The 23,945-nt window shown below is 45.9% G+C and overlaps 1 protein-coding gene across 1 annotated transcript in view; it reads right to left on the bottom strand.

The window, feature by feature from the left end:
• Window positions 1-23,945, bottom strand: part of Mthfd1l (methylenetetrahydrofolate dehydrogenase (NADP+ dependent) 1 like) — a 177,062-nt gene that overhangs the window by 4,809 nt on the left and 148,308 nt on the right. Inside the window, exon 27 of the mRNA XM_050135766.1 lies at window positions 2,895-3,015. Within this exon, the coding sequence (XP_049991723.1) occupies window positions 2,926-3,015 (90 nt within the window). The 3' untranslated portion in view covers window positions 2,895-2,925. The remainder of the gene's footprint in view (window positions 1-2,894; window positions 3,016-23,945) is intronic.

Below are 23,945 nucleotides of genomic sequence, written 5' to 3'. Positions count from 1 at the left end.
TTAGAAGGTCATTACCACACACCCCTGCTCCATTTTAAAATTCAGCGCATGTGCGCATGTGTGTGTGTGTGTGTGTGTGTGTGTGTGTCCCCGTCTGTCCATCCATCCCAGTTTGTCCACAGAGAGAGCAGCAGCTCTCCCTGGAGCTAGAGTTACAAGTGGTTGTGAGCTCCTCCAGTGCAGGTGCTGGGAAACAAACATGGGTCCTCTGCAAGAGCAGCAGTGCTCTTAAATAGCGAGCCAGTCCTCCATCTCCTTACACGTTAGTTTCTGATAGGCTCTTGTTCAGCCCAGGGTTACTTGGGACTCACTGTGTAGTCAAGATGACCTTGAAATCCTGATCCTTCTGCCCCTACTTCCAAAATGTTGGGGTTAACATCTAGAGCCACCATTCCCGGATTACCTCATCCTCAGATAAAATCTGAAGGAGGGGCTTTCCAGGGAATAGCTAGGCTAAGCCACAAGAAATTTATTTAGGTGTATGCATTGGTATAGAAAAGGGCAGCACATTCCTGGCATTACCTCAGTCTTAATTTATTATTATTATTATGGCATTGGGCTCATATGATCTGCTTTGAAAACAAGTGAAAACTGACCAAAAGTCAGGAAAAAATATTATACATCAGAGATGAGAGACTCAAATGACATATATGTACCACATAGGGTTCTCGACATGAAAGACACTAGGACGAGCTTCAACTTTTGGTTTAAAAGGAACAATACTGTTCGTTATTTTCCCAAAGCCTGCCTGGGAACTCCAACACAGAGCACAACACAACAGAAGACCGAAATAGCACTGTTGCCAAAGGTCAAGCCCATGGGTTCCTTTGTTAAACCATTCATCTGATGTCATCCTGGAAGGGGAGGGGGATGTTCTTTGTCCAGGATGAAGAAGATAAAACATGCGGCCACGGTTGACATTTCCCACTTCTCAGCAACAAACACACACAGGCACCCAAGTACCACCCATAGCATGGAGCCAGCTATCCCACACCTCAGCTCAGTATGAGTCCATTTAAGAGACTCCTTACTTTTCTCACCAGAGCCCAGGTCATAATCATTCAATTAAAAAAAATTATAGGAAAGAAAACCAAAATCAAAACCAAATGAGGCACCTCTCAAAACACCAAAGGGGGCTTTGCAAACATGAGGGCCTGAGATTGATCCTCAAAGCCTACACACAGGAACTTCCAGGTATAGGGGTATGTGTTTTTAATTCCAGGATTGAAGAGGTAGAGGCAGGAGGATTCTTGGGACTCTCTGGCCGCCCAGGCTAGTTTACTTGGCAGGCTTCCGGTCGGTGGGAGAGCCTATCTGAAACGAACAACAACAGCAACACTCTGGCTAGCTCCCGAGCAGGACTCCTGAGGTTGTCCTTTCATTTCCACAAGCACGAGTTCACCCCCAGACATCAGCGACCCCAAACCCATAAAACAGTTAGATATTAGCGCTGAACTCCAAAGAGATGGGAATTCTGCATCCAGCTTAGGGTCCTAACTCAGAGGTGTTGAAGGATATTTGGGTCAAACGAGTCCACCCAAAGGCCCAGATCATGGTGTGATGCCAAGAAGGATGGGTTCTAGGCTAAGGAAGAGTGGAGGAAAGTTTGGGGAACCCTGGGAATATGGTGAGGACACATTGATATATGGATGTAAAGGGAGACCCCAAAACCTTTACTACTTCTGCCTGGGAGTTCTGGGCAGGAATGTTGGAAGTATGATCATTTTCTTTAGAGGGGCAGCCAAGCCAGAAGCCAGAAGGTATTTTTTTCAACACTGAGGGATGGACAGGCATAAGGCCCATATCCCCCAGCCCTGAGAGGCCAAAAAAGCTCTACTCTCTGAAACTGAAGGGTCAGAGTCCAGAAAGGTTTCTAATATCCTGTGTCTCAAGGAAGACCTGTTATCCATTGCATGTGGCTTTCCAGAGGGAGAAGATCCCAACCATAGTCAAGAGTTGAATTGTGTTCTCCCAAAGGTATGTAGGAGTCCTGCCCCTGGACACCTGTGACAGTGACCCCGTGACTGCATTTGGAAGCAGGGTTTTTGGCAGAATAATCAAGTTAAGATAATGTTTTTAATCTGAGCCTGACTCTAATTGCCTGGGGTCCTTAGGAAAAGAGGACAAAGTACTAGCCTAGCACTTGGGAGGGAGAGGCAGGAGGGTCATGACCAAACCAGCCCGGGCTATTTAGTGAATTCTCATCTCAAAAAACCAAAAATAACCCCAAATCACCACCACCAACACATGCACATATAAACTAAAAAAGAAGAAAAAAAGGGGGGCGGTATGTGATTGGGAGGAAGAGAGAACCCAGAAGGCCAGAAGCACCGAAAGAGAAGGTACAGAAAAACCGAAGAGGCAGAGGTGGTAGAGACACAATGACATGGTGAGGAAGATGCCATGGCATCCCTCAGAGGGAGCAGGACACCTGCTCAGTTGACACCCTGACCCTGAACTTCCAGCCTGTAGGACAGCAGTTCACAGCTCTATTCTAACCCACGCTGTCCGTGGTACTTTGGAATGGCATCCCTGAGAAATAAACCCAAGATTTCCTTAACCCAGCTGGAACTCTGTACCAAGATGTGCGGTAGTAAGGGAGGAAGTTAGTCTTAAATGACAGTAGACACTGGCCATTCTTAGGACAAGAAGTACTTCAATCAAGCTCATAACCAGAGATGGCACGATCTAACTTCTACTAGACTCAAGCCCAGGTACACTGGGGACATGTCTACTTTTGAGAGGGGACCCAAGTCACAGGCAGCTTTTAGGTACGAACTTGTGGTGACCTAGGGAAAAAAGTTACTTATTTGATCACGCTTCTAATAAACATGAGAAGCACAACACAGGAAAGCGTGTGTGTTGACAGCAGGACCCAAGTCACAGCAACCCACCTGGCTCGGGTCCTGTGGGCGTGTCGTTCCATCAGAACAAGCCTTTCACCTGCTCGGATTCTGTGTCAAGGTCTATATCGTAAAAGCAGGGCCGGGTGGGCAGTCCTGGCATCGTGCTCATCTGGAAGAGAAAACAGAGCATCATCGCTCATGAGCCAAGTCCACAAAGTGATTAATCACGGCCTGTTCACTTGAAGACATACACCAACTGCACAGTTCATGACAGCCCCGCAGAACATCAGGTTGTGGACACAGGCAGGCCTGTCAGCTTGGCCCCTGCCTTCACTCTGCAAGGAAACCAAATACAGAAAGCACAGGACACCTCCTCCAAAATGTAGCCCATTTACCCTTCCGTGTGGTCCCAGAGGATGGAGCAACCACCATTGAGTCTCAAAGCTTCTTTTTCTAAGTCAAATTTGCATACAGAACTTGAGATCAATGCCTCCTCACCAACCATCAAGGATTTTTGTCAAAGCAAAAGCCTGTGGGTGCAGTACAAACCTCACCCTCTAGACACCTGGTGAACTGGCTTCCTTTCCAACAGGGACTCCCGTGTGACGCTTTGCCCTGGGCACACAGCTGAGTGTGTTCCCTATTCTATTCTTTCAGTCACCTTTGCAAGAGGCATTTTTATTATTTCCATGACACGGGCAGTGAGATCTAGAGAGGGGAAACTACATGTCCAAGGTTGCACAGGTAATACGCGCCACACAACCTTTGGACGTGGCTGGTCATGTTCCATGTTTCTGTGTCATCCCCTTGGAGCGGCACTTGTATTTTACACTGAGGACAACCAGCTTCATCCAGCTTCCAGCACCTTCTGAAGTAGATCCTGCTTTCTCCTCACTTTATAGTCTTTTTTGTTTGTTTGGGGGTGGGGGTTGGTGGGGCCTTTTTTTTTTTTCCAAATAGGGTCTCAGGTAGCCCAGGCGGACCTTGAACTCCTGATCTTCCTGTGACTTATCTCCCAAGTCCTCAGGTTACAGGCCAAGGGCCACCAGGCCTAGCGAGGTGAGAGGATAGCAAGCTACAAAGGTAAGTGCTCTAGGGGATGGCTCGCTAGGGGCAGGATGTGGTTCTTTCCTGCTTTGCTGAGCTGAGACCTTCAGCGCTGTCATTTTGTCCCTTGCTGCGAAAGGCCCTGGCGTACTAAGAGAGAAGGCAGGTACCCCATTCACACACTGCTCCCACGATCTGTGCTGCCAATCAGAGGGTTCGGGAATTCCCGTTATATATAACAGGCACACGTCTTCCAGCGACATCACAGGCAGTGGCAACATCTGGTTCCTGGCTCTTCAGAGGCCATCTTGCCTGTCCCGGTCCCCAGACACTCTCCATTAGACAATGCAGTGATGGGTTAGCACTCACCTGCCTGCCTCTTCCCATCCCTCATCGGCTCTTTGCAGAGAGCTACAGAAGCTAGAATGGAGTTCCCACCCCCTGCTCCCCTCTCTCACTCCAGACTCCCCATTTAGAAACTCTTCTCAGCCAGAGCCCTAGGAGCCGGGTGGAAATTCAAAGCCATAGACCTACTGGGTGGGCACCTGGGACCACAAGACTCCAGGGGACACAGACACATACCGTGACTTGGAAAAGCAAGTTTTACGTGGTGCCTACAGTTCCTCTGTTTCCCCTTCAGCTCAGAAGGGTTTAACACCTCAAATGCTATCTCTCCTTGATCTGCTGCTGCCCAGGTGGGGAGCCAATAATGCCACCCTCTCCCAGCCCTCACTGATCACTCCCTGCCCTGCTGGCCCTGGAGTGTGGCAATGGGGAGACGGAGGCAGAGCAAGGAGAAGGAGCAACAGTGTGGTGCTAGCTGGTCCAGGACACTGTTGCCACCTACACAGGACTGTAACGCAAGTGTCTCATGGTGACAGACGTCTTAGCGAAATTGGGGTTCAATGTTTCACACACCAGTGGGCCATCCCATTCTGGCTCTCAGATGGTAAACTGAGGGTAAGCTCGGTCACCTGATGTAGTGACTGGGGCCCTGCTGTATTGTTCATCTTACCTGCTTAAGAGGCAGGTTCCTAGCATGGAGCTGACGTTTCCCTGGTTACTACTGTGCTTCTCTACCGACAGGAGGCTGTGGGAGGGAAGCTATGCTTGCTGTTTGTGCTGGGAGAGCCAGCACAAGCCATTCATACATGTACGCCTGCAGGTGTCGGAGTAACGATGTGCCAAGGATTCAATAACTTCCTATAAGGCGCATTGCAATGGGCGCTCTGTGGTCCTTGTAGAAAGAAAGTATTCCAAGGTGCCTCTATCATCTGTGGACTCCAGACTTGGAGACGGACGACACCAGGCTGACTAGGCTTGATCATGCTGGCCACACTGTTACTGCTCCATCTCTGGGTCAAAGGCATCCCTTGCAGGGAGGTACCCCTGGAGACGCGATGGCAGTTGTTCCCAAGACTGCCACTCTCCTTACTAACAGCTGGCAAAGCTCAGAGTCACTTGAGGGGACAAGATTTAAGAGGACCCTATAAAGGAAGTGTATTTGGGACCATGTGATAAAGTTACCAGCCACAGTGTCTAAGGTAAATAAGGAGAATCTCCCATCACCTCCTGCTTGTTAAAGACTGTTTCTATAAGGGGTGTGGCTTATTCCCCATGCACTCTCAGATGGTGGAGGACCAAGACCCTCAAGGTAGAATGGGAGCCTATGGTTCCTAGAGCCAGAGATATGGGTGGCCACATGTCTTCTGGTCATTCTAATTCTGTCATAATCCTGGGATAAAAACCTAGCCAAGCTATTAAGCGACAGGAAGTGAGAGCTGTCTTTCTTCCATTTTTCAGCTTATTTCGTTGAAGTGGGAGAGACATGGGTACCATGCCAAGAGTCCCACATTCCTTTCCAAGGATGCAGCAATCACTTCTGAGAATTGAGACCGCTTATTTGGGACAAGGGACAGCAGACCAGAAACCACAGGACCTGCAGAGTGAGAGATTCTCAGACCTGTGGATAAACAGCCGTGTCCACTCTTCCTGCTGAGGAAGCACAACGTATAGTTATGTTACCAAGACTGTGAACACTCGCACCAAGTGCAGAGTGTGGCTCCCAGACCAGACTACAGAAGAAAGAGAGAGAGAGAAAAAAGGAGAGCCCTGGGAATTGACCGCTGGCCGCAGGCCTGGGGTCAGTGGGGCTCTGTGCGAACTCTGTGCTCCTGCTTAAAATAGCCAAGGAGCCGCTAAATCAACGTTCCTGCCATGTCACTTTAATGGGTTCTTGTGCAAAGACTGAAAAAAGCCTTTTGTCTTCAGGACCCTGATTTTTTTTTTCTTTTCCGAGACAGGGTTTCTCTGTAGCTTTGGAGCGTGTCCTGGAACTAGCTTTTGTAGTCTAGGCTGGCCTCGAATTCATATTCACAGAGATCCACCTGCCTCTGCCTCCTGAGTGCTAGGATTAAAGGTGTGCACCACTACCACCCGGCAACCCTGATTTTAACTATAGCTATAATCTCCCAAATCTTTTCTGACTATGAGAAACCTCACTTTCTGTCAACAGTGTTTATAAATGTACAATAGCGCCGGCAGGATGGCTCAGTGGTACTTGCCGTTAAGCCTGGTGACTCACATCTGTCTAGACCTCTAGTTCCAGGGCATCTGATACTCTCTTCTGGCCTCCATGAGCACTGGGCATAGTCACACATGCAGACAAAATATATACATGAAGTTAATGTCTGCTTAAGACTGGTGTTAGCAGCCAGTCATGGTGAAACACATTTTTAATCCCGGCACTCAAAAGACAGAGGCAGGTGGATCTCTGTGAGTTCGAGGCTGGCTCTGTGAGCTCTAGGAAAGACAGGACTACATAGAGAAACCCTGGCTAAAAATAAATAAATAAATAAAAAAAACACCCCCAACCCCAAACAGAACAACGCCCTCCCCAAACACAAAAAGAATGGTGTTGGCTTATAGTTGGACCAGAAGCTTTGCAAAGATCGTCTTTTGGAACAAGGCACTGCAGGGAGTCACAATACCTTCCGACTGTAAAATACGAGCATGTTTAAAGTGGTACGAATAGAATAAGTACCCAGATCTTCCCGCCACTCTTCTAAGACCAGGTGTGGATTATTCACACCGATTTGAGGAATCGGTGAAGAGTTCTTACTTGCACGGCCTCACTGAAGAATTACCTACACAGTCAGTTAAAATCTTCTGGGCCGGGGTGTGACTTAGCAGCAAAGTGCTGACCTAATATACTCGAGGGCCCGGGTTTGACTTCCCCCTCCTAATCACACATGCACCCAAAATCTTTGGGAAGCTGAAGGAATTATAGTTCTAGCTGGAATGTCGATTGGCTAATTCTAGAGCAGTGGTTCTCAACCTGTGGGTCATGACCCTGTTGGGGTGGGGGGTGCCATAGCCGATATTCTGCATATCAGATGTTTATATTACGATTCGTAACAGTAGCAAAATTACAGTTATGACGTAGCAACAAAATAATTTTATGGTTGGGGGTGGTTCACTGCAACAGGAACTGTATTAAAGGGTAGAAGCACTAGGAAGGTTGAGGACCACTGCTCTAGAGGGTTAGCAAAATTCAAGGAAGAGAGTTCTAAGGCAGCGCATTGACTAGCTGGTCCATCTTCACGCTAATGCTCTGTTAGGTCTATTCCCCCAGAGAAACACAAGAGATCGTTTCTATAGAGGTCTTTGTCGTTTTCCCCATGTCAGCCCTGCAGTAGTTGGAGGATGACTGTCTTTCCTCCATCCCTCTACAGATGCAGAGAGAGCTGCAGCAATGCTCAGTGCAGTTGTGTCGCACTCCTGGTACCAATGAGAAGGATCTGTGAGGACCTTGTCTCTAGATGGGTCAGCAGTCTATCTGAAGGGGCAGTAGCTATGGGAACCAGGTCAGGACTGGTGGGAAGGGCTTCTGCTTCACAGAGAGGCATGGCTCTTGGGCAGTTAGCTCACTGAGCTTTCGTCAGTCATAAGCAAACACAGTGCGACAATGTCTACACTATGGAGATAAAGTAAGAAAAGACTCCAGGCAGGCGACCGGCACAGACTACTCACTTGGCTGTTTTATTATTATCTGTGGAATAAACAACAGCATCCATGAATACACACACACATTACACACATATGCATGCATGTATGTAGTATGCCATAGCACACATGTAGAAGACAGAGAACAACTTGCAATCAATTCTCTCCTACTACATGGGTTTTGGGCATCAAACTTGGGTTATCAGGCTTGGTGGCGAGAGCCTTTAACCATGATACTGTCTGTCCCATTCCTCCCGACTTCAACTGGCTTCCTTGATATCCACGAAGAATACTGCTGGGGACATCATTATGGGACCATCTTTCTCTGGGTGGATGCCAGAGGTGGAAGATAGGGAAACTTGAAGACCAACTCTATTTAACTCAGCCACAAATGGTGACTCCCTTTTTTGCTCACAGATACAAGTATTAAAAACAAGGAGAGGGGCTAGGAGTGTAGCTGAATGGCACCGCTCTTCCTTATGCACGAGGACCAGGGTTCAATCCTTAGCATTAAGCAAGGAGAAGAGAAGAAATAGTAAGGGAACAAGACTGTCAATCCTTGTTCTTTCTAATTTAATTTTTGTCAAAATGAATCATGCATTTGGCTTAAGAGGTTACAACATCCCAGAAGGCTTATAAAAAACGACAAGCTGCCTACCCCAACAGCACTGCTGCTCCCACGAGGAAGACACCATTAACTCTTGGCTGTTCCTTTCTATGGTATGTGGGCATAAAAATGCCTCGCATAGGCTTGAAGGGTGTGGCATTACATGAAAGTATGAGGACAGGGGGTCTTGTTGGAGTAGGTGTAGCCTTATTGGAGGAAGTGTGTCAGTGGGGGTGGGCTTTGAGTTTGCAGAAGCTCAAGCCAGGCCCAGGGGCTCACTCTCTCTTCCCGCTGATCCAGATGTAGAACTCTTGGCTCCTCCTGCACCATGTCTGCCTTCACACTGCCCTGCTTCCCAACACTGTCATAATGGACTAAATCCCAGAAATTGTAAACCAGTTGCAATAAAATGCTTCTCCTTTATAAAAGTTGCCATGGTCAAGGTGTCTCTTCACAACAATAGAAATGCTAAGACACCTTCTTCTTCCTCTGTTAATTTGGCCTTGCAGACTCAGGCTTTACCCACTGGCTTTCTGATGTAGATATGGAGGACTGAGAGCTCAACATCCCCACATCTGTCTCCTTGGGTCCCTAACTACAGAACTACATTAGGTCAGGCTGGGTTAGGATTATGTACAGCAAGGCCATCTTTCCATCATGGTTTCTGAAAGGACTACGGTCTGTTTGCCCGAACACTGAGCTCTGTGTGTATCCTATGAGCCTGCAGAGATGCCCCCTTCAGGTTTCTTCCTCACGCTCTCTCCCCCCTGTTTTGGGAGATGGGGTCTCTCACCACACCTGCAGCACAATGACCTGGCTGGCCTGGCTGGCCAGAGCTCAGTTCCTCTTATCTCTGCTTCCTCGGCTCTTGGATGAAGCGCTTGCTTTGCTTTAATGTTAAACATTAACCTGCTGTTTAGCTAAATTCAGGGCTCACCGAGTCATCGTTCCAGTCCTCTAACTCATCTCTTAATGCATTCAAAAAAAAAAAAAGATTAATTTTCTCTGATGCCATCCTTCTGGCATCATTATCCCGGAGGGTTATGAAAACAAACCCCACAGCGGGCGCTTCCTGGTCCACAATCAATGGAGCCTTTCTGCTGTCTGGGTTTCCATTTCCTTGACCCATATTGTACTGGACACACCCATGGTGACCCTAGGTGACCCCAGTGCTCCTCTAGCAGCACCCTGAAGGCCATGAGGCTTGCATTCATGATTAGCACACTGAGAGATAGCTTGGCTGGACATAGAGATGTCGCTAAGAATTTCATTCAGAGTGTGGGGACAATGCTCTCCTGTAGTCTAGCCTCCTCGTCACTGCTGAGAAGGCCCATGTGACCGTGATTCAAATGATTGTTCATTCTCCTGTATGAGTTTTAGCATTCTCTCTGAGCAGTGTTCTTTTGTCCTTAGTGATAAGGTACGGTGGTGTGAGTCTATGAATTCATCTTAGTCACCCCTTTGATTAGAAACTCTTTCAATTCTGGGGAGGATTATTTCTTCACAATTTTACCTCTTCCTGTTTGGTTTCAACTGCCCATTCGAAATTTTAATTATTTGAATGTTAGGCTTACTAGATTGTCCCTCTAACAATGTTTTTTTTTATTTTGAAGCAGGGTTATGCATTAAGTGTAGCCTAAGCTGACCTTGAACCTAATTCTCCCTCCTTAGCCTCCTGAGTGCTTCCTGTAATTTTTGCAAACCCAACTGCATTATCAAAAGAGTTTATTGGCAAACTTGATCTGTAATCAATCGCATATATCCGAATATAAAGCCAGGGTGTACTGCTGTATAGACAAACTGTTGTGGAGGACTCAGTGCAGTGGTGGAGCACTTGCTTAGCAGACAAGACCGCAGGTCTGAGTCCCAGCAGGCACAACGAACAGTTGCTTTGACTATTCATACACAGGTCTTTGCATGGGCATCTACCTTATTCGTTTTTTCAAGTAAATATTATGAGTGAAATGGTGTGGTCATATAGTAGGTATATTTAAGTTTTATTTTGCTTTGCCTTTTTTCAATATTGGGGATTGAACTTAAGAGTCTCATAAGGTCAGGCAATAGCAATACCTCGGAGTGACACCCCACCCTTTGTCTACACGCTTAATCTTTAAAAAAAAAAAAAGAACCTACCAACTGTCTTCCAGGTTGTTTATACTACTATAAATTCCTACCAGCAGAGTCTGGAGTTCCAGTTGCCACATCCTCACTAGCATTTGATGTGATGAACCTTTTTAAATTTTAGACATTCTCGCTGGGTTTGTGGCGATGTACGCCTTTAATCCCAGCACTCAGGAGGCAAGAGTCAGGTGGATCTCTGTGAGATCAAGTTCCAGGATAGCCAGAACTACACAGAAAAGCCTTGTTATCAAAAAACCAAAATAATAATAATAAAAAAATCAGTCTCATGGTTATATAGGGGAATCCACTGTTATTCTGATTTGCATTTATTAACTACCACTACTAGTGAATGTTTTAATGAAAAAACCCAGGGTTGAAGGGGTCACGGAGAAAAACTGAAGCTTGGCACCAGGGTTGGAGTCCCTGGACATGGTGGAGGTGTAGCCCCCATTGCAGGGGAGGCTGTCGCCTTTTGGAGATGCCAGGAGCTGGCCCGACTTAGAAGACAGACTGTGTAAGCTCCAGACAGCAAAGCCAGAACAGCAGAGCTGCCCAGGGCCTGGGGAGTCCTGAGACCGTGAGTGAATCCCACACGGCAGACAGAGTTACACGTTTGGAACTACACGATTGGATTTTGGTTTTGCATAACTGATTATTTTGATTCCCTGGTTTTCCTTGTTTGGAGTAAAAATGTGTTTAATTTGTCGTTCATTTTACATGGACTCTCAGTTAAAGAGATTTTTGGATATTTTAAAGCTACATCAAACTCTTAAAGTGTTTGAATTTTTAAAGGACTGTGGACATTTAAAGCCCCACTATGTTTTATATTGTAATATTTCCAAGCATTAAACAAGAGAGGAAAAATTATGGTTTAAAAGTGATTTGTGTGTGTGTGTGTGTGTGTGAGACGATAACAAGGGATGGACTTATGACAGCTCATCTTGGCTGTCAACTTCACACAAACGAAGAGTCACCCAGGAGGAGGAAGCTTCAACTGAAGAATCGTCCACATCTGGTTAGCCTGTGGCCGCACATGTGAGGCATTCTAATTGACTATTGATGCAGGAGAGTCCACCCTCTTTAGGAGGCACCATTCCTAGGTAGGTTGGCCAGGGATGTGTGAGAAAGAGCTGAGCAAAGCAGAGGGAGGGAGTTAGTAAGCAGTGGCCCTCCATGGTCTCTGCGTTTGCCCTTGCCTTCTCTCAATGATTCGCTGTGACATGGAAGTATAAGTGGAAACAAGCCCTTTGTTCCCTAAGCTGCTTAAAAATACTACAAGGGAGGGCAGAGATGGCTCAGTGGTTAAAAGCACCCATGGCTCTTTCAGAAAAACAGGGTTTGGTCACCAATATGACACAGTGTCCAATAGCTACATGTAACTCCAGTTCCAGGGGATCCTACACCTTCTTCTTGCCGCCACAGGCACCAGGCACGGAAGTGACACAAGAGATCCATGCAGGCAAAACCCCCATATACATAAAAATAAAACTAAAGGTTGGTAAGCACTACACATCTTTAATCCCAGCACACACAGGCAGGTGGGTCTGGCAGGTCTAGGCTACAGAGCCTGCTCCTCACAGAGAAACCCTATCTACAAAACCAGAACCAAATAAACAAAAGCGCTATCAATGAGAAATCAGACAAACACTTCAAAAAATGATCTCTGCATTGAGAATTCCCTTTTGTTCCAGAGTACACGTCCTTACGGGGCAGATGACTGGCGAGTACATGCTATCAATAGAGCCTGCTTGGTTTCCACACACTTGGAGATTGCCCAGATACCTTTCAGTCTTGACTTCTCATTTAATTCCATTGTGGTTACTGAACAAACTTGGTGTGATCTGAATCCTTTATAATTTATTGAGACCAGTTCTGTGGCTCAGAACGTAGCCAATCTTGGCACATGTTCTACGCACATTTGCAAGGAAGTTGCGCTCTGCTGCTGCTGCTGCTGCTGGGTGGAGCGTCCTCGAGATGCCAATTAGGTCAAGCGCCTTTTGTAGAATACTCTAGCCTTCATTGGCTTTAGTCTATTTTGTTCTGAGAGGGGATTAAGAATTTCTGACTCTGCTTGTGGATTTGCCTATTTCCCCCCCATGGCTCTCCTGCCCTTCATTTTACTGAGAATTTTATTTTGTCCTACAAGTACAAGATTAAAACTGCTACTTTAAATTAAACACATTTGTATTGTGTGTCTGATTTGTGTACCTGGATGGTGTGTGTGTGTGTGTGTGTGTGTGTGTATGGGGGTATGTATGTAACAGAGCACGTATGCATGCCAGTGGACAACCTCGGGTATTGGTCCTCACCTTCCACCCCTTTGAGATACTGCTGTTCAGCACTGCGTAAGTCAGGACCCTGTGCACAGGACACTGTGTAAGACAGGACAGCTGGCCCACAGGCTTCTGGAGATGGCCCACGCTCCATCTCACTGACAGAGCACCAAGAAAACAGAAGTTCTGGGTCCAGATTTAGATGAGTTTTTGGGATTTGAACTCAGACACTCACACTTGTGTGGTCAGTCCCTCCGCACTGAGCCATCTCTCTCAGACTCTCTTCGCTGGTGTTCCACAGCTCTGGCTACTTTCTCATTGGCATTCAGGTTTCCCCACCGCACTGGTTGATTTAACTCTCAGTGGTCTTTCCTCGCTTGCAGTTTCTTTCCCCAAGTTTTTGGTTACCCATGGCAAACATGGTTAAAAATTACGGCGCAATATGGCAAGATCTGCTGAGAGAGTCCACATTTGTGTAACGTAAAAAAGGTTTATATCTACCAGTGTTCTGCTTCAGTGTAAGCTTGTGCATCACGTATGTGCCTGGTGCCTGTGGAATCTGGAAGAGAGCATCAGATCCCCTGGAACTACAGCCACAAAAAGTTGTGGGCCACCACAGGGTGCTAGGAATCGAACCTGATCCCCTGCAAGAGCAGTCAGTGTTCTGATTGTTGTTTTCAATGTCTTTTTCTACAAGTTACAACATTTATAAAACTAATGGGTTAATTTCAGTTGGCTTTCTTCAGCATATGACATGTTCCTATTTCTTTTTAGACTTTGTAATTTTGGATTGAATGCCACAGGTTTTATTTTGTTGTCTATTCATTGTTTTTATGTTTGTTTACTGAAAACTTAAATCACATGTATGTGTATGTATGCATGCATATATGTATGCATGTACGTATGTATGCATGTGTATGGCAGCCAGAGGACAAACTGGGGACTTGGTTCTCTCCTTCTACCATGTGGGTCCCAAAGGCTAAGTTCAGACTGTGCGGCTGGTCTGCAGTCTACTTTACTGTTGGCGTCACCTCACTGGCCCAGATATATATATTCTTATATTCTTTGTGGGACAGTTATTTTAGTTGCTCCCGCACAGGTTGACCTTTCTGGGTTTTGCCTTTAATCTCTGTTAGAGAGAACTGGAGTTATGTTTAGTCTGGGATTCACTTTATCCTCACCACTAAGGCAAGACGTTTTACTATTCTGACAATTCTGTCCTCTTCCTGCCTTTGTAGCAGCCACACGTGATTCCTTCAATTCTTCCGGGCGGCCCCTCCCTCGGCTTTAGGTAGTTTTTCCATACGTGCACTGATTAAACTGTCTTGAGTGATGCAGGAAGGCCCTCTGAGATATGCACATTTTCCTCTCAGATACTCCATCATGCAGACGCTAGCTGCCTTGATTCTCTTGAAGGGACATCCTCTCTATGTCCTCAATGAGGGGACAAGCTGAGCTTCTGTTCTCTGGGATTCCTCTCCTTAGACACTAGACTGGAACCTTTTTCTAGACAACAACCAGGACCATCAGCTTTGGGGCCCTCCTTGCTGGCTTCCTATTTCTTGGGGATCAGGGTCTATCCCAGCTGACACCCAGTGTCTTAAGTATTATTTTTCATAACTTCTTCCAGCTTTCCCATTATTTCAAGGACAGACTCAATTTAATCCTGCAACTCCATCTTCCCAGCAGGCAATGTACCCTGAAGAGTGTTATTTCTTATTAAGTGAGATAATATTGTCTTACAAATGTGTGTGTAAATTTTATAAGCTCACAGAGCCTTTCAAGTTAACTACAATTCCACCCACCAATTAGAGAGCAATGCTATAAGAAACATGATATCCTGGGGAATTCGATTCTAAGATAAGGATCCCAAGAACAAAATTACATTAATAAGATTCACAAGGCAACACCCAACTAATATATAAAACAAACACAGGAAAAGCAAATTTTTTTTCACATAAAATGTTTGTAATACTTAGAACAGGGCACGAGAGCATCTGTATTTAAAATGTAGTTTAGTATAGTATGTATGCTTTGAGAAAATAACACTTAGGCCACATTTAATAGCATGCACCTTTAATCCCAGCACTCAGAAAGCCGAGACAAGTGGATCTTTATGAGTTCAAGGCCAGCCTGATCTATATAGCGAGATCCAGGCCAGGCAGGGTTACACAGTAAGACTCTGTCTCAAAACAAAACAAAACTCCCTAAAAACTAATTGTAGGATGTTCAGGCAATAAGGTTACACACATTTTCTATTTGGGTTATAAATTGAATAATAGTTAATATACATATTATTGATAAAAACATTCATCAATGTCTGTAATTTTCTGCATCTCTCTCTCTTTCTTTCTTCTTTCCTTCCTTCTTTCTTTTTTTCTGTTTTGGTTTTTTGAGACAGGGTTTCTTGTGCCCTAACTGTCCTGGAACTCTCTTTGTAGACCAGGCTGGCCTTGAACTCACACAGATCCACCTACCTCTGCCTCCTGAGTGCTGGGATTAAAGGTGTGTGCCAAATCGCTACCCAGCAATTTTCTGCATTTCTTAAACAAAATGAATTTCCTCTAACTTTGTTTGTTCTTCTTTCTTTCTTTCTTTCTTTCTTTCTTTCTTTCTTTCTTTCTTTCTTTCTTTCTTTCTTTCTTTCTTTCTTTCTTAACAGGTTAGCTCTTCCATTGCTTCGCCACTGCCAGAAGAACTATCAAGATCAATATGCCTGCTTCTGCTGCTCTCTCCATGACCCTGATGAGTGACAGCTTCCCACCACGGCACATCCTCAAATAAACACAGCTCAGGCATCTGAGTCATTCTCCGGCATCTGACCCAGACGGACACCAACAGTCCATTAGCTGTTTTCCTACACAAACCAGGCTGGCAAAGCTGGAGGTTTCCTCTTATACAGAAGGCACAGATCAGCAACGTAAAGACACTTTATAGCAGGGAAGGTTCCCTGGACACTCTTCCTGTCATAGCTCGGGATGGCAACGAACTGGCATACAGTCTCAACGAACACATCACTTTTCCTTTCTCTGCCTCCTCCAGCCCACCACGGGCCCTTTTACTCACGACCAGGCAATCTTTTGGACACCTATAGCAAATCAGATGCTACCAGTGCGGCAAGCATCAGTTTCCTCCCTGAACCATTGTAGACCTTAGCGAAAGCGACAAAGAAGAGTTTGTAGAATTCTCTGAATAAACTGCAACAGGCTGGGGACGTCATGGCTTTGCCTCTCTGCCCTGGAGTCGATGATGATTCCAATCGGCAGAGGAACACGGCTGGCTCTCTGATTTAGGAAAGAGCATTTTTAGGCCCTTTCAGCTCATGCCCACTGGTACCCGGAGATGCTGGGGCTGCAGGGATGTGGGGATTCGGAAGCATCTTTGCATGGCTATTACCAAAACACAGCATCACAGGAATCTCTCTTTTTCAGTCAGTAAAATAAGGCCCCATATGAAATCTGGCTAGCTGCCCGTCTTTACAAATACAGGTTTATTATTACAGAGACAGTCGAGGTTGTGTGTGGTTGTGTGGCTGTGTGGCTGTGTTGATGCTCTCACAGTGGAGCTGAACTGTTAGAATGCAGGCCGTACGGGTCTAAGCCCACTCCGTCAGGGTGCTGTTGACCCTGCACAGGACATGTTTCTCAGTCTCTGTGTTAAGAGACAGAAGAGCTTGGGAGGAATATGGTTAGTCTATCACTTTCCTTAAAGACACCATGGCCAAGGGCAGTGCAGGTGTCCACTGATGCTGCATCAACAGAACACACATCGAACCAAAGCAAAAGTCAGAGGCGTGAATTCGGAATGGCAGAAGAGCATTGTGGGACACAGGAGTCTGTCACAGTGTTTTTCACGTATAACCTATTTGGCAGGATTTTGGTCATAAACATAACTAGATCCAAGGTACAGCTCTATATGGAATCTCATTGTTCGGGTTGCAAAGCCCCTAACTTTTGGAGGGTGTTCTCTCTTAATCCCAATAGCCACATGCCACTTTCACTAGGGCCCAGTGGAGTAAACCTGGTGATCTCTCATTCATCTGGATCCCGAGAGAGTGACCCCATCACAAAGCAACAGTCCAGAACCGGGCTCTTCGTATTGACATGAAAGTGGCAGTGTCTGGTTGCTGTTTTGGGAATTGCTATGGTGACTGTTGGCCTGACTAGGAAAAGCAAGTCCTATGTCACGTTCAGTGCATCCACAGGACCCTGCAGAGGGATCTGCTGCTTGAAACTCTGAATAACCTGGAAGTGACTTTGTACTTATAATACTGTCCCTTGTATCTGGCTCTCCGAACAGCATGTACGTAAGTGCCTTCACTAACAATGAGAGAAGGGGGCCGCTAGAGACATTTTGATAGGAAAACGACTTTGTAAGTAGGAACAAGGACAGAGGTTGCCGGTGAAAGCAACCCTGGGTGCTGTTGAGAGAAGGAACGCGGGAAGCACTGGGGTTTGGCTTCCAAAGATGAAAGTAGCAAAAACAGGGCAGAGCACTGGAGCAGGGAACCAGCAACGGCAGACTTGGTTCACAGCTGGGGAGCGGAGGAAGCAGAGTGAGTGACAATCTATTAAGTGGATTCTATGTTTAGCTTTTGCCATGAACAACCAGCACACAAAAGTCCCTGGGCCTACTGAGCCAGCAGTGAGGGAAAGAGGGACAGGGGTAGGGGGAGACAGTGGGAGAAGACAGAGAGGAAGGAGAAAAGACACAGGCGGGGAGAGAGGGGAAGAACGAGAGGAAGAGAGAAAGAGGGAGAAGGATAAGGAGAGAAGAGAGAGAAGGACGAAGAGGCAGGGAGGGAGAGAGAAGCCTCATTAAAATTGTGTGTCCCCTCAACTCCACCCCCCCCCCCAGTAACTAGACTTGGGTCGCAGGACTGTAGCTGCTTTAGAATAGAGCTAGCTAAGAATCCACAAGGTCGAGGTGGCTGAACTCATGCGAAGTAAACACTGCATTCTATTCCTTTGCCCCGGGACCCGCTTTCCCCAGCCTCCCAATCTGAATTCCTCATCTTTCACCAGGACCGCCCCAAATTATGATTGATGTGAAGGCTGCAATAAAATGATACCATACTTTCAGTGCTTTCCAAAAATTTAATGAAATCAGGGAAACTGGCTCAAGTCCACAGAGCTGGAATCAAAGCTGGAGACCATGACCACTGCTTCAAAGACACGTAGATGGGTTCAAAGGAAAGACAGCTGCGGACAAGTATTGACGTTGCCTTTTCAGAGACCGACGACCCTTCCAGTGAATGGACCCTTGTTGACAATGCCAAGTGCGGGCAGAAGGGGAATGTCCTTGCCAACTTGAGAAAGTTTAAAATCTCCACCTTTTCCATACTGCCATGTCTAGCTGTCTTGGGATATGGGGTTAAGTTAGAATGTTTATGTGATTTCTATCAAGCTTAAGCAATTTCTATCAAGTTAGCTTTTGAAAAATGATTGGGCGATACGCTGCGAACACTTAAGAGACTCTTTGGGGATTAGTGGGTGGAAACATGAAAAAGCCAAGAGATTCCAGAAAAAAAAAAAAGAAGCGAGGTCAGGGAGTGAGTGAGCTGGGAAACATATGGATGTTGTAACGAAGCCCTCTGCTCAAGAGGAAGCTGACCCAAAGCGGCCACTCGGGGCCCTGAGGAAATGCCTCAGGATTCCAAAGACTGTGAACAAAACAGTGAAAAACAATACTGGAAAAAAATCCTGAGGTGTTTCTATCTCCATCACTGATAAGATCTTGGCTCGAGTTCCTTCTGAGGGGTCACCAGTCAAAAGGTATCTGTGCCCTATAAGATCACAGTGTGGCTTTTCTATTCTGGTGTGGTCCGGCAGCCACGCCCCATTCCTATGGATAAGAGGGCCAGAATAAACTTCTTTTTGTCATCCTTTGATTTAATCAAAACACTGGGCTGTTATCAGACAGATTTGTATTCTAGCTGTTACTTAGGTTTTACCCAGAAGTCTCCTCTGTGACCAATGGCCCCAAACAGAGTTGTGTTGTCTGGTCAAGGCTGGCCATCTCTATGCAGGAGGAGAAACCTATGTAAATGTGACTCTCAAACCATCTATAACTCATGGCAGTCCTCAGGCAGACAAACAGCAAAACAAGGGCACAGAGAACATTGGCTGGTAACCCCACAGCATCAGCAGGAAGGAGTAATGGCCCAGTCAACTTGGGCTAAAGGATTAACCGTAAAGCAATGCCCCGCCACTGGATGGCAAACCATGGGCCAATAAATGTTACTATCTATCTGCATGTGAGCTTTCTATTTCATCATTCATTCATTCATTCATTCATTCTATAGTGCTAAAGATTGAATCCAGGCCCTTGTATTACCTGACAGGTATTTTACCACTTATTTTTGATTTTTTTCCTTGGAGATGAAATCGCAGGTATCACAAGCTAGCCGCAACCTCATTGTGTGCCACAGCAAGCACATGCTCACAGAATGCACACACACTCAATGTGATGGTTTGAAAGAAAATGACACCCAAAGGGAGTGGTACTCTTAGGAGGTGTGGCCTTGTTGGAGGAAGTATGTCACTGGGGGGCAGTCTTTGAGGTCTCTTCTGCTCAAGCTTCACTCAGTGAGACAGTCAGCCTACTTCCTGTTGACTGCATGTCAACATGTATCAGTCCTTCTCCAACACGTCTGCCTGCGTGCCAGAATGCTCCCCGCCATGATGATAATGGGCTGAACCTCTGAAAAAAAAAACTGCCACCTCATTTAAATCTTTTCCTTGATAAGAGTTGCTGTGGTCATGGTATCTCTTCATAGCAATAGAAACCCTAACCAAGATAATAAATAAATACATAGATTTTTTTTTAATTTAAGGGTTTTACTTTCCCAATACTTTCCTTTTCTTTCTTTCTTTTTTAAGATTTATTTATTTATTATGTATACAGTGTTCTGTCTGTCTGTATGCTTACTGGCCATAAGAGGATACCAGATTTCATTACAGATGGCTGTGAGCCACCATGTGGTTGCTGGGAATTGAACTCAGGACCTTTGGAAGAGCAGGCAGTGCTCTTAACCTCTGAGCCATCTTGCCAACCCTCCAGTACTTGTCTATGTACCAGAGTTTATCCTTGCAAGTGAGGATAACCCTGAACTCCTGACCCTCCCTGCTTCTGCCTATTGAGTGTTTGGATTATGTGGGTTGACACTACACTGAATTTATTTCTGATGTTTTCAGGCTGAAAAGACAGTATCTACTGTTTATAAAAATGACTAACTGTTGCTGGGCCTAGTGACACACACCTTTAGTCCCAACACTCTAAAGCAGAGGCAGGGAGATCTCTGAGTTTGAGGCTAGCCTGGTCTATATATCAAATTATAGGCTACATAGTAAGACCCTGTCACAAAAAAAAGGAAGAAGGGAGGGAGGGAGGGAGAGTGATGTTATTAAATGTTTAAATGTGGTTGGGTTCAGAGCTGTCACTACTGTTAAGCTTTTCATGCTTCAACAAATAACTTCCTACCCACGCTCATAAAAGAAACCCGGATTAAACTGAGTGCAGGGTGCATACATACACACTCAACAGAACAAACAGAAAAAAAAACCCATGAAAATAGGAGGGAGACTTGAAGGCAGTAAGGGGCTCAGGGGAAGTGGGAGGGGATGAGGGAGGGCACTGGGGGCTGAAAATGAGCAAAGTACGGCACGTATGTATGAAGTTGTCCACTACAAACATTTAAAAATGATGAATAATTTATGGTATTTTTAATTGGCTAAGCTAATAAAATTTGATCTCACAGCAGTCAAATGGATCCACTTTCCACACTAAAATGGAGTACAATGATCTGTCTCCAGCGCTGGAGTACAACGATCTGTCTACACTGCTTCTATGTACTGAGCATGAAACATGATGAACAACGGCAGGAAGTTTGTGTGCACACAAGAACAAGCTTAAGGTTGAGTCTCCTGTCTTAGTTAGGGTTTGTATTGCTGAGATAAAACAGCAGAACCAGAATGAACTCCGGGAGGAAAGGGGTTATTTTCTTCTTAATTTTTTTTATTATTTTAACTTATGTGTGTGTCAGCATGTATATGTGCACACACATGTGAGGCACATGCATGTGAGCGCCTGCAGAAGCCAGGAGAGGGTTGGACCCCACAGATCTGGAGGTAGAGGCCTTTGTGAGCTACCCAGCCTGGGTTCTGGGATTTCAACTCAGGTCCTCTGCAGGAGCAGCAAGCGCTCTTAAGCACTGAGCCATCTTTCCACCTAGGGAGGGTCTATTTTATATTATAGGTTGTATTTAGTCTATCATCCAGGGCAATCAGGGAGGAGCCTGGAGGCAGGAATGCAGAGGCCATGGAGGGGTGCTGCCTACTGGCTTGCTCACTGTTTACTTGCTCAGCCTGCGTTCTAACAGCTCCCAGGATGAGCAGCTCTGAGGGGTAGGAGGTGCACTATCCATAGCTGAGCTGGGTCCTCCCACATCAACCGTCAATGAAGGAAACGCACCACAGGCCAATGCGGTCCCATCTTCTCAGGTTTCCTTGTTCCAGATGACTCTAGCTTGTGTTGAGTTGACATAAAAACTAGCCAGCACACCTCCGGCTGAGGAAACTTAAGGATTAAAGAAAGTTAAGCTTGCTGGCCAACTCTTCGGAGGGACCCACGATAAAAAAAAAAAAAATTTCTGTGCTTTACTTTTAGCTAAAGCATTTGCAAAGACCCTGGGTCTTGTGTTTGAAGAAGAAAATTAAGTCTCTCAGAGCAGAATCCATTCAGCACAAAAATATACAGCGAGAAGGCTCTGCTGTCCATTAAGCTATGCTTTATGCTTCAGATGACTTTTTAATCTCATACATCCCAGCCACCCCTCCCCCAACTAAACCAACAGTAGTCTTTGCTAGGGGGACATCTTTGATGCAGCCCAGGAACACTCTGCGATACAGCAGCCACCGAGGTGTTGTCCCCATCTTCTATGACTGTGCAGGCCACTCTGTCATATGAGGATCACCTGCTGGTGGGTTAAGGTGTTGTTGCCAGGCTGGGCTGACAAGCAGGGCCACCAAGGGATGCTGAGCATTGATGGGTTTGCAGTGTTGGAGGAGGAGGGGTCTCCTTACACAAGGTTTTAGCTGAGGTGGGCCACTGCAACAGGTCTGGGGAGGGGCAGTTGGGGGGGGGAAGTGGGCAGAGCAATGCTGAGAAAAGGAGGGCAGAGGCCACTGTCCTGACTGAAGCTGTGGCTGAGCCTGGATCAACTGCAGAACTTCTGGGTTATGTGGGCCAATTTGTTCCCTCTTTTTGTCCAAGTTTGAGTCGGGTTTCTGTTATTTGAAACCACAAGAGAATTCTGACAAACAGGTTGAGCTCAAGGCCTTGCCAGGCAGGAAACAGCCCCAACCCATCCCAGCCCAGGGTCTTTCAGCTCAGAGAAGGGGCAGTACTGGGGCAGCCCTGCAAGGAGGCAGGATTGAGGTGAGGCAGCCTGGGACCGGAGGGCAGAGCTATGCCTGAACTCTACCAGGCCTTTCCTTTAGAAAAGACAGCCTAGGCAGCATCAGCTGCTCCTGAAATCGACAGCAGAAACCCAGAAAGTGGGCAAACATTTGCTGCCTTGATATGGAGTGAACAATTTTGTTTTAATATTAATATTTTTAATGGAAATGATAGTGGATCTTTAGCCAGCCTTTGTTAGGGTGGAAAAAGAAAATCTCCTATCTCCAAGTTGGATATTTCTCAGGAATTTAAAAGATGCCATGAAGAGAAAGTTTCAACTTTAACACAAGGTGAACTTCTTGGGAAGCAAGCTTCTTTAGAGAAACCGGAGGACTCTAGGCCACAACTCCTCAACTTGGCTCTTTCTACCAAGTATTAGCCTCTTTTCATTCTTGGATTTTTTTGGAGACTCTAAAACAGAATATTCTTAAAGACAAACAATTTCATTTTGTATTTTGAGAGCCTCTCCCTCTGCGTGAGCTCATCTAGGAGTGGCCTGGTCCCAGTAGAAGGAGTATGACAGGGGCCTTTTAAATCTCTGAGAACATGTGCAGAGAAACATGGTCCCCCAGAACGCCTGCCGCTGTCTATCACCATAACGTGTTCCAGTTTAAGTCCGAAAACAACAAAATCAAGACAAACACACGAAAGAAGAATAACAAACCAACCAGACACAACTCAGGCCTTTAGTTCTAAAGGTGTATTGTTCAAATACGTCATTGACTTCCAGCCAGAAAAGGCAACGACAGCTGGAGTCGCTTCCCATCCCCCCAGTCCACTCCTGACATTTGGATGTTTAATTATCCTATTCGTTTAACTGTCTAAATATATTTGCATACGATCGCAACAGTATCAGATGGAAGCCCTCATGAGTTTGTCAATATTATTTTTGGCTAGCCTCGTGGAGAGGAAACATGCTACGCTAAACAGCCACAAATTCAAACAGGGAAATAAACAAATTGCCCCGACATCTGCATAAGCCGTATTTTTCGGTGAAGTTGAAAAGAGAGATGGGCATTTAACATGATTAATCGTCTTACAAAATATTCAGGCTTCTCCCGATGACACGCTGAACAGTATCAATCAATCATGTCAGATCGCTGAGAGACAAAGGCTGCGTGGACGATGTGTGAGGGGGTGGAGGAAGCTGACAATGGAATCAAGACCCAAAGGTGGAACTTTTACTTTTCTAAATGTATACTTTGAGATCATACAAAAGACCTGCAATTTGTTTTAAAAGTTATATTCTACTATTAAATTTGACTTGGCACTTTTTTTTCAAGTTTTCCCCCCGAGACACTTAGAATAATGCAAGCTGTTAGCTACCACCACTCAGAAGATATGGAGTGAAGCAAAAAGAGGCAATAAACACAGACTGTGAATCCAGTTTCTCTCTCTTAAATACACACACACACACACACCCATGCACGCACATACATGCGTGTGCACATGTGCGCATACATGCACACAAGTAAGAGTAAGTAGCTCTCCTCACAGGCCAGTTTCACAACATTGCCCAGGCCTGTCCTTGAACTCCTGGGTTCCAGTCATCATCCCTCTGGATCAGAAGGTCACTTTAGGTCCCAA

Source organism: Alexandromys fortis, unplaced genomic scaffold (genome assembly GCF_014885135.2).
Source record: "Alexandromys fortis isolate MF-2015 unplaced genomic scaffold, M_Fortis_MF-2015_v1.1 scaffold_23, whole genome shotgun sequence".
Classification (NCBI taxonomy): domain Eukaryota; kingdom Metazoa; phylum Chordata; class Mammalia; order Rodentia; family Cricetidae; genus Alexandromys; species Alexandromys fortis.
Note: the sequence above shows the minus strand (reverse complement) of the source record. Positions and strands in the feature narration are given on the sequence as shown.